We start from the raw sequence: 11068 nt of genomic DNA on the forward strand, positions 1-11068 counted from the left end.
ACGAATATTTTTACAATTATAAGTCCCTATATTATTTGAATTTGTGTTTACTATAAAACCTTGACGAATATTGAAGACTCGGTGATATAAGTCTTTATACAGAAATATCTTTGCTTCCATAATTAAAAAAAAAAGTTACGTTTAGATACACCATGTTTAGAATACTAATGATGATTTATTTTTTTAATACAGCTATTATTAATCATTCTGAATAATAATTTTAAATTGGTAAAAATATTTATAGTTATCACAATTAATGTTTCATTATTCTATTATGTATTATAAAAATGAATGAATGAACATAATACAAAGCAACAACAAGACGCAATATGCAAGTGCCAAACTAGTGCCATTATGTCAAACAAAATAAATTGTCAAATTATCATCACTTTTTCCGAGAGGCGTACATTAATTTACATTTTCTGTGTTAAATTGCTGTGAATAATCTATTAAAATGTTAGCTTTGATCAATCGTATCCTTGATTGGTTCAAAAGCTTGTTCTGGAAGGAGGAGATGGAACTCACTTTGGTCGGATTGCAGTATTCGGGAAAGACAACTTTTGTTAACGTCATTGCTGTTAGTATTCTAAAAAACAATATTTATCTTTGTATCCGCATCGTTTGGTTGCGTTTTATTGTTATGTGATGTACACCGACGGAAATGAGTTCACATGAACTACGTACCAATTTAATAGTCATAGAATATCGTCGATGTATCAATAATAATTCGAGCTTACCACGTACAACTGTATTGTGCCTGCATTTTGTTTTTGTGCCCGCATTACTTAACTTTCATTTACATAAAATAACGCACTTTGTTGTATATCTATAGGAAAGTGTCGTGAGTAATAATTACTTGCATATAGTCAGTAACATTATGTCACATGTAAAATATTTGAAAGTAGTAGGTATCAATCAATAATATTGTAGGTGGTCTTACTGATGAAAATGATGACTCAACAATTGTTTTATGATGTTATGATTTCAGTTAATGAATGATGAATTGAGTGATTATATTTTATATTTGGCTTTTTATTGGTAACTGCTTATCCTGTATTGAGTAGTCACTTACAAATTTAACTACTATTTTATTTCTAAGTACAATAAGACTTGTTATATATTACAAAATTATGTGTTTTTATATATTTGAAGTCTGCAAGTGTGCTTATCTCATAGTGACACATATACTATATGTCATATAGTGTTAAGTATCTTTTTTATATTGAACAATTAACAATACATATTAGGATTAGTAAGATAATGTAGAGTTCATTGTCTAACATTTTGTAATTATATTTAATTATCTATAATTCTGTAATTATCAATATTTTTGTCAGTCTTTATAAATATAATGTATATACAATATAAAGGTATTAATATATAAGAAATTTAAAAATATTAGCATTTCCGACTTCTCAAAAACTATACTTGTTAGAAACTTTTTCCTGATAGCTATGTATAATATTAACTGTAAACTGGATATAAAAAAAAGAAATTCAGTTGAGTTTCTTGCCAGTTCTCAATTGAATCTGTATACTGGGCAGTAGGAAAAAAATAGTATTTATTATTGACATACAAAATGTTTGTTACAGTCTGGTCAATTCAGTGAAGATATGATTCCTACTGTTGGCTTCAACATGCGTAAAATAACTAAGGGAAATGTCACAATCAAGGTGAGGAAGATTGTAAAACTTCTTTTTTTTTTAAATGTAACTGAAATGGCAAACAGTCCGATTCACTATGGCTGATATTTTTATATATAGTAAGCAGATCCAGCTACATATTGCTGTGACTAAGATTCTGAATTAAAATAATATTGCAACTATAAATTAAGATGTAAGCTATACTGTAAAATACACACAGCTGGAGGAAGAAGTCAGTCCACATGAATGTTCAAAAAATTCAAATTCAAAATTCTTTATTTAGATAACACCATTTTACAATTACATTCTACAGTTGTTGAAGACTCCTTTTAAGCATAAAGATGCTTGTGCCAGGAAGCTCAGGAATGTTACCCTGAATCTTCAATTGGAGGAATAGTTCCAAGCTAGTAATGGGGTTAATAATCTTCAATTGATCCCCTGCTCCTTATAATTTACTACCTAACCTCCCTGGCTTTGCACAGATGTACATATATTATACATATAAACCATCCTCTTAAATCACTCTATCTATTGCTACTAACTACATTTAAATCCGTTGCATAGTTTAAAAGATCTAAGCGAAAAGACAGTGGAGGCGACTTCATTTTATACTATTTAAAGATGTAAATTTTATCACTATCAACATATAAGTAGTGTGGGAATAACTACAATATGATACTAGAAATTTAAGCTGCTTTTATATTGTAGGTTTGGGATATTGGTGGTCAGCCAAGGTTCCGCTCCATGTGGGAGAGGTACTGCCGGGGAGTCAATGCTATTGTGTAAGTACATATATTACCTTCTAGATGTTATCCACAACTTTGTCTGCTTAATTTGCAGATTATTTTTTGTAATAGGTCTGCTCTTATGTTCATTGATTCCTGATTTATCGTTCATACAAACCACTCTTCTGTCTATGTTTCATACTAATACAGGTTTATGTAAACTTAAAAGGATAAGGCTTACATAGTTTATTGTATCTTGTGTTCTGAAATAATATTTTATTAAACAATCAAAATCTTTACTTTATCTCTAAAAATATAAACATTTTTATATATGGCTTTATAGGTATTAGAATTTATTGTTTTTTGTAAAACATTTCTTAGGTTATATTTTTTCATTGTGATAAAAATATAAATTCTTTGTCTCTTTAAATAACTTCATGGACCAAATAAAATATAGTACATAACGCGAACTATTGTTAGTAGCATTCTCTAAAAGTCAACCCTTAGTGTGACCAATAATTTGCGATTAGGATATTGTTTATTAACATTTACTCTAAACAATATAATAATTCTTATTTTGTATTATTACACTGTTGCTTTTATAAGTTTATAATTAAATTAAGAAACAAACTGTATTCTATTTCCAGGTACATGGTAGACGCGGCAGATCAGGATAAAATCGAGGCGTCTCGCAACGAGCTGCACAGCCTTCTGGAGAAGCAGCAGCTGACTGGGATCCCGGTGCTGGTGCTTGGCAACAAGCGAGACCTGCCGCACGCACTCGACGAGCACGGCCTCATTGAGAGAATGTTAGTATTCATATTACATTATTAGAGCCCCCTCTGATCGATCCCTCGTCCAATTCAAATGGGGATTGAAATTACGACGACTTGAGCTGAGATTCAAAGCCTTAGCGGTGCCCTCAGACTACAGTCGTATCTGTCACCAGGAATTGGCCTTTAGCCACTCTTATAAGGCCTTCCGCGGGTTTGCAATTCCATCTGCACTCACCCCTATCGCTCTGTGTATCTGTAAATGCCAGCTGCGCGGCCAACAGCATTAGAGTAGTCTAAAAAAAACAGACTAGTGTCAGACTTGTATTTACTTTACTTGTATGAAGTTGTCTGTGTGAGTGAGATAGGAAAGGGAAAGAATAATGGAAAAAACATATATATATAGGGATCCCAAATTGTATGAGTAAGAAATTGCAGATGTTTTGTGTCCTGTGTTGTGACACAGGGCACAAAAATGCCATGATAGATAGTAGCAAATGTTGGCTGTGTACATAAACAACTCTACAGACATCACATGTCATGTGGTTACCATTCAAGAGTATTAAGGTGTTGTAAAGTTCTATTTTCACTAGCAGATCTTATCCTTAAAATCGAAATGCAACTTTTAATCTATCTGAAATAGATAAGACCCAACAGATACGACGTTGTACAAAGTTTATCTTGGTTTAAATGAAGCCAAAAGTTTTTGGCTTCATTTAATAATAACAACCATTTTTATTCTTCTTAAGAAGAGATCTCATATTCTTTAGTGGGTTGTAATAGTTATAATTTTGCGTTTCCAGGAATCTATCAGCTATCCAAGACCGTGAGATCTGCTGTTACTCAATCTCGTGCAAAGAAAAGGATAACATAGATATCACCTTACAGTGGCTTATCCAACACAGTAAGTCCGGCAGCGCACGCTAAACGCCCCGGCTACGGGCTGGCTCGTAAACACAGCGACCGCATATGTATACGCGTCGGTCGTTTCAGTAGTCCTGCATACTCATACTTGGAATTATAGATATATGTATATTGTAAATAGTATATCTATAATTTTGTAATATTGGAGTTAACACAATAGAGTATAGTGCGGAAAATTCACACCTTAAAGTACTTTTAATATAAAGCAATTCGTTCTAATGCAATACAGTACAATCTAGCTTGCGCGTTCACTCGGCCTCGTTATCGCTCAAGTAGACGCTAGTACAAGTTTTCGTCTCTTTCTCAGTCGCGCCGTATAATTTAGGGTCCTTGAGGTCCCGTCGGTCGAGCGCGCGCAAGTACCGAAGAAAGAAAAATACATATTCTATCTTTAATATAGTCTATTCTCTTAATATACGTATACTTTTATCTGTATATTAACAGAATAGACGTCTTTGGGCTTGATTATGTAACACTGTTGCTATTGTTTCTAATTTTGACCAGGTTGATTGCAGAGCCATTTGACCTTGTTTCTGTCTGTAACTATTAAATGATGCTTCATTCAATAAAAACTTTCAATCTGTATGAAATAAGAAACCATTGCAACAGTGTTACATAATGAACTCCAGGTGTAACTTGTGTCTGATTTAATTAACATTTATGGGAGGTTGACACATTGTTTTAAGTTTAACATTTATATAACTAATCGCCTTAATCTTAAAAGTTAGAACAAAAGCATTTTAGCTGTTGAAATGACTTGTCTCTTTCCTTCAAATGAAGAAACTAGTTTCAATGAAAAAGACAAAATTGTTAGCGAAATAGGCTTAGACGTTCGATATTTTTATGAATAAGGGGTATTTTTCATTATTGATATTGTTTCTCGGGTCTTTTTGTCTCGAAATTTGAGCAAAGCTTATGACCACGGCTAGTGCAACCTACTCGATACTTTGAGTGAGGTAAATATTTAATTTAATATAAAATCATACGTGTTATTAGTATGTGTATATCCAGCGGATGAAGAGTACGTTAACCATTACGCCAACAATAAACAATGTTTCTGCCTATCCAACAGCCGTGAAAGTATATATATATATAGCTGTACCCGCGGATTCACACGCGTGAAATATATAGCCTATGTGTTATTCTGCATATAACTTATTAAGTTTCATTATGATCCACTGAGTTGTTTTTCTTTAAAGAGTAATAAACATCCATCCATCCATGCGTCACAGACTTATAATATTAGTCAGATTTGTGTTAATACCCGATAAACAATGTTAACAATGTATACTAAAGAAAAAGATAATATGTACTAAAGATTAAAAGTTACTATATGTTTTATTGTTAACTGAAAGACCAGTGTATGTATAGATTGAAGTCTTGTACAGGAATTGTTGAAACGATTGATGTGTGGTCATATAAGTGGCGAATGAGGCGTAATCATAAATACCAATTGTATATGGACTTATTGCGTTACTATTTATATAATACACTAGCTGTGCCCGCGTTTTCACCAGCGTTTAATTTGAATAAAAAATATAGCCTAGATGTTATTCTGATGCATAAGCTATATTATAGCTGTAAGCTTAAAATACGTTCAGTAGCTTTTGAGTGAAAGAGTAACAAACATCCATACTCACAAACTTTCGAGTTTATAATATTAATACGATATAATAAAATTGCCGGGCCGTTTTCGTACATTCGATTATATCAAAATAAGTTACAAATTAAATAATAAAATAAACGAGCTGTTTCCGTTAAACATTATATCATAGCAAGAATGTACACGTTGTATTTATGTTACCAAAGTCAAAAATATAGTTTCTAGATTTATTATCTATGCGTTTGTGCACGCTAATCTCAGATAGGGCTTTACTGAATTTTAGCATGTTTTTAGTAACATTTAATGTATATCATTCACAATGCGATCTTAACTCTTTTGTATGTACAAAAGAGTTGTGTTAATTGAAATTATACGCGCTATGCTAGAAACGATACGTACCGAGACCACGTGTATGTATATATTTGTTGTATTTTATTAATTATGGAGAAACGGTGTGGCCGTCTGTGAAAGTGATCGTTGCATTGTTATGGATGGACCAATTGTGAAGTGATTTGGATTAGTTTGAGATATTTCTATTTATTTTACTTGTGCATTCTATCACTTTATAGTATGGATATATCTTACTTTACTTACACTATATTGTTTTATATTTTAAAGTAAAAAATATTTAAATTTTTATTTGTATAGAAATTTCGGACATGTGCTTCTTTAAAATATCGAGCCCACGGCCCATTATATACGTCATAGGGGTATTACGTGCGCGTTGCCGACACTTAATAAACCTTAATATATCCTTCTTTAAAAACCCTATGCTGTAGTCTTTAGAAAAAACCTCGGCAGGTAGTTCATTCCACATTTCAAGTGTAGGCGGTAGGAAGCTTCTCTGAAACCGCACTGTCCGAAACCACAATACTTTTTTACTTCATACTACAAGAAATTTATCATCCGAATTTGAAGTATTTAAACCAATTTTTTAGTTAGAAAATCCTCTTTTATTGATAATACGGCACATTGGACACTGACAAATTTGTAGTTTAATCATTTATGTATAGTAAAAGTGATTGTTAAATACTCTAATCTGTTCAAATTATTAGGCTGTATGATACTATTCCTTTGTAATTTCCTTGTGAATAAATTAAAATATTATCCAATAATAGGTCAATTTATACACATTAGAAAATTACTGAAATTGTATATTCTAGTTGATGACTATTTAACAATAAGATATATATAAAATTATTCAAATCGTAAAGTTTTTTTTATTACTTTTGTTACTTTATATACGTTTAGAAACTATTCCAAAATAAAAGTTTAATGTTTAACCATCATTTTTTTATTACTTTTCAACTTTATTCCTATACATCCATAACTTTAAAAGGTGATGACCTATATACTAATACTGAAGTAATAACTGCAACAATGTAAAACTGCTTTGTAAAAGACTAAATATATTGCAAGTCAAATAGAATTAAGTAACAGTCTACATGTAATTTTGTGTAATAATATACACATATATATAAATAATATATGAATAAAACACATAATGTATCGGTAGAAACGCGACGTAATGGCTCATAGTGTTTTATCATTGGAAGTAACGCATATAGCCATATCTATTGGTATTTAGCATAATTGAGGTGCGCTTAACTTCGCGATATTTAGTCATGTTGTTCCAATTGAATTATACCTGCGTGGAGTTACTTGTTCACATATAATTACTTAAAATAAAGGCGATATATAGACGGTCAAACGGCTTGTATAAATATTATATTTTGACACTTGTAAAATTCCATTGAGATGTGGAGTCAAAATAAGAACTTTCCTAAGGTAATGTGTTAAAGAATAAGAATAATAATATGGCTTTGTTACAATTTTATGTGAACAAGGTACTCATGTCTGCCTTTATAAACAAATTTAGCTTCGGTTAATGCACAGCAATGGGTGTGGTATATTTTTTTCTAAATATGTAACGGTGCCAAGCTTATAAGTTTATTTTGGATTTCGATGTCTATACAAGTACTTATATTTTTATAGAGAGGAAAACGGCTGCAGCTATTTTGATCGTGAAATCTTATGCTCTCTAAGCGATGGAGTCGGATTTGGTGACCAAACGCAAGCAGTGTTTGTTCATCGGCAGGCGACATAATATAATTTAATATTATTAATTAATCTGTCATATAATAAGATGCCGTTTTCCGTTTCGTCTTGCCACCAAATGAAATCAAGAAGTTTAGAAACAAATGCGTATAACACCAAGAAACAAAAGACAATAAATTTGACTTTTATAACGTCACAGTTCACTGTCTCTTTCTATTTAAATTAAAACAGAAGACAACGCGAAATTATACGTATACAAGTTCAATAATTATTATAATTGCAATCTACATTTGATTACAAGCTTGTAGATAGAGATAATTATGATACGACTTATAAAGAATGACTTGCCGTACGAAAAAATGTTGCCACACTCCAAATTGTACGCAGATATACAAAATATAGTGGCGATTAAACGAACTAAAATACGACATATCAGATTTTTCCCCCGAATCCACAACAGTCAAAATATTTCGTTCGGTGTCCACTATTTTTTGTATACTGTGTGTAATACGTTAGCGTGTTTAGATTCCTTAATAAAATTAGCGTTAAATGATAATATAAATATATCTCATATTGTTAGCTAAATTTAAGTTAATTATATATTGCGTGAGACTAATTTAGCATTATATTTTGTTTAATTATGTATAATTTGTACATTTTATTGATATAGAAATCAATTAAATGCTCTAATATTACATTTGGCGGCAAGTAATTGAGTGAATTCATAAATGACGAAAACTTAAATGCTTCAAGTGTGAGCAGCATTTGTACCAAAGTTTTAACAATTAAACTATAATTTCTGATATTTCTGTATAATTATTTTAAAAATATTCTTTGTATGCAACAAGATGATTTATTACATTAATTTCTTGTTTATTATATATTGATTAGGAACTAACGCATTTTATTTTACTAAAATAGGTATTTGATAACTTCGTATATTAAAAAGATAAATAATATCGCGGTAACAAATATTGAAATAATAATTCAGAACTATTGTTTTGTTATTGTATTTGAAAGTTGTGGTGTTCGGTCTGGATGATGATTTTGTAATGTTGTTGTAATGGTTTCTTATTTTGAGCAGTGGAAAATTATCTAGTATTTGTATCAGTTGTCTAATCCACAACACAACCTGTCTTACCGTGGGACTAGATGGCGCTGTGTTAATTGTTTAGGGTATTTATTTTATATAAGAAACCGTTGCAGCGGTACTACATAATCAAATCTTTGGTCACGTCATTTGGCTGAAATTATTTGCTGTCAATATTTTTTTTCTATGAATTTTTTTTCAATTGCAATTAGGCTCACGCATATACATTTGTCAAATATAGAAAAGTCACTAGTTGTGTACGTAATTGATAAAACGCGCTTCAATTGCACATTATGTTTAAATATTTAATAAAAATGTGTCAATATATGTTATGGACATTACATAAACTTTTGTTTAATAATTATTTGTTCTATTGTATAATATAGGAAAAAATATTCTAATTGAACAATTGTTTAACAACAGCAAAACTAACCTTATTTTGTCAATACACGCAAAATTACAGTCTGTCTGAATTTTAATATATAAGTATATGAAATTCTTTTATATTTTTAAAACAATATTTCGACTCCTAAGAAAGAACAGCTAAGACCAATTAATACTTGACCAAGTATCAATTAACATTATATGCCATTTATTAACAATGAAAGTACTAGGAAGATGTAAAATTATACCCACATTACGAAATTACCAAACAAGATCTGATTTTATAATTCATCAAAATCGTGTGTGGCGTATATACATGGTGGAGGATGTAAGGGATGAGGGTCATAATAAATGACCCTTAAATGCAGATTTTTTAAAATGGATGAGAATGGATTGGTGTATCGCATGCGCTAACGGTTTACGCTTACACGTGGCTTATATGATGAGCATGAGGTCAGGTCAGTTAGCCCAGAGTGACATTCACTAGGATTTTATCATGACGGTTTGGATGGGGAGGTCAACCTAATATCGTGCATTGCTAGCTATGGGGTCATCAGTTCATTACTAACAACCTCTTCTCCCCCACATAAACGGAGTATACAAGTAGTTATATGTAAGTATATATCATATGAGTATACTCTGATGATAGAAGATGCTTTCCGTTCACATCTTAGGAGCAGATCTTATCTTAGGAGGAGATCTCTTGCTCAATTTGACAATACAGCCAAATATCTTTTTAATACAAATACTTGATTTCTCAATTCTGTTTGAAATAGTTTAGATAGGTATAAATATATAATATCTGATATGTAACTCTAGTTGTATATATTTCTTTATATATTACATAATATTTGAAATATATTAGTTATATTGTACTTGTGTTTTTATTGTCCAAATTACGTTAGTTTTGTTGTTAGATTTTGGATTGCAGATCTGCTCTGGAGGTTTAGTCAAATATCCATTTCTATCCAATACATTTTTGTTTTGTTATTTGAGAAGTAATTAAAACTAAACCAATAAAAAGAATAAATAAATAGGTTACTTCTTTTATTGCATACTAAATATAGAATTAATATGTTAATTGTATAATTCAAAAGTATAAAAAGGCGCGAAACGCGCGCCATTTTGTTTTTTTTTTAATGTCATTGGATCGGAATTAGTCTTCAGAGTAGATAGGCATATCTATTAAAATATTGCAAATAATCACAAACTATTTATAATCAATATAGAGCTGCGATTGTTAAATCAGATTATATATTCATATATAGTAATATATAAATCTGACACAATATAGTGTTTGTCAAGTTGGAGATATGATTTGTAACATGCAGGTATCACAAACGATGTCCCGATTAAAACCATGACTATTTACATTAATTACGTTATATTCATTAAATTATGTAATGTCTACAGTTGTTTGTAATTTTATATGAAAAAATAAATGCTTGACAACGATTATATTATACAAAAGAATCCACCAAACTTAAGTAGTAAATAATTTTACAAAATACGTACCAGTGTACATGACACAATATCTTTTTTTTATTGAGTTGTTTTGCGGCCTTTCGGGATCTGATATTTTAAGTACAATAGTCCATCCTAATATAATATATTGTATGGTCTTCATTTCGGGATCTAAATTACAGGATAGAAATAGAAATTGATATTGCTACATTCATTTCAAGTTTGTACCTAATTATATAAATATATGTAGGTATATCAATTAAGTACTAGATTTGAATAGATTAGACATCGAGTATCTTTCATTTTACGTTTTTTTATTTTAACCAGTCGTAGCACCAACTAATGAAAGATATTGCATATGCTACAGAATGCACTCCAGTTAAAAAGAAGTGATTACCATGCAA

The 11068-nt window shown here is 30.7% G+C and overlaps 1 protein-coding gene across 1 annotated transcript; it reads left to right on the forward strand.

Moving 5' to 3' along the window:
- The first annotated feature begins 357 nt into the window (after positions 1-357).
- LOC131854329 (ADP-ribosylation factor-like protein 8) lies at positions 358-6309 on the forward strand. Its single transcript, XM_059205436.1, has 5 exons — positions 358-577; positions 1593-1673; positions 2352-2425; positions 3016-3177; positions 3945-6309. Exons 1-5 carry the CDS (start codon positions 455-457, stop codon positions 4066-4068), a joined length of 564 nt encoding a protein of 187 aa, XP_059061419.1. The 5' UTR covers positions 358-454; the 3' UTR covers positions 4069-6309.
- The last annotated feature ends 4759 nt before the right edge of the window (positions 6310-11068 follow it).

Source organism: Achroia grisella, unplaced genomic scaffold (assembly GCF_030625045.1).
Source record: "Achroia grisella isolate CSIRO2021 unplaced genomic scaffold, CSIRO_AGI_Agris_v1 utg976, whole genome shotgun sequence".
NCBI lineage: Eukaryota > Metazoa > Arthropoda > Insecta > Lepidoptera > Pyralidae > Achroia > Achroia grisella.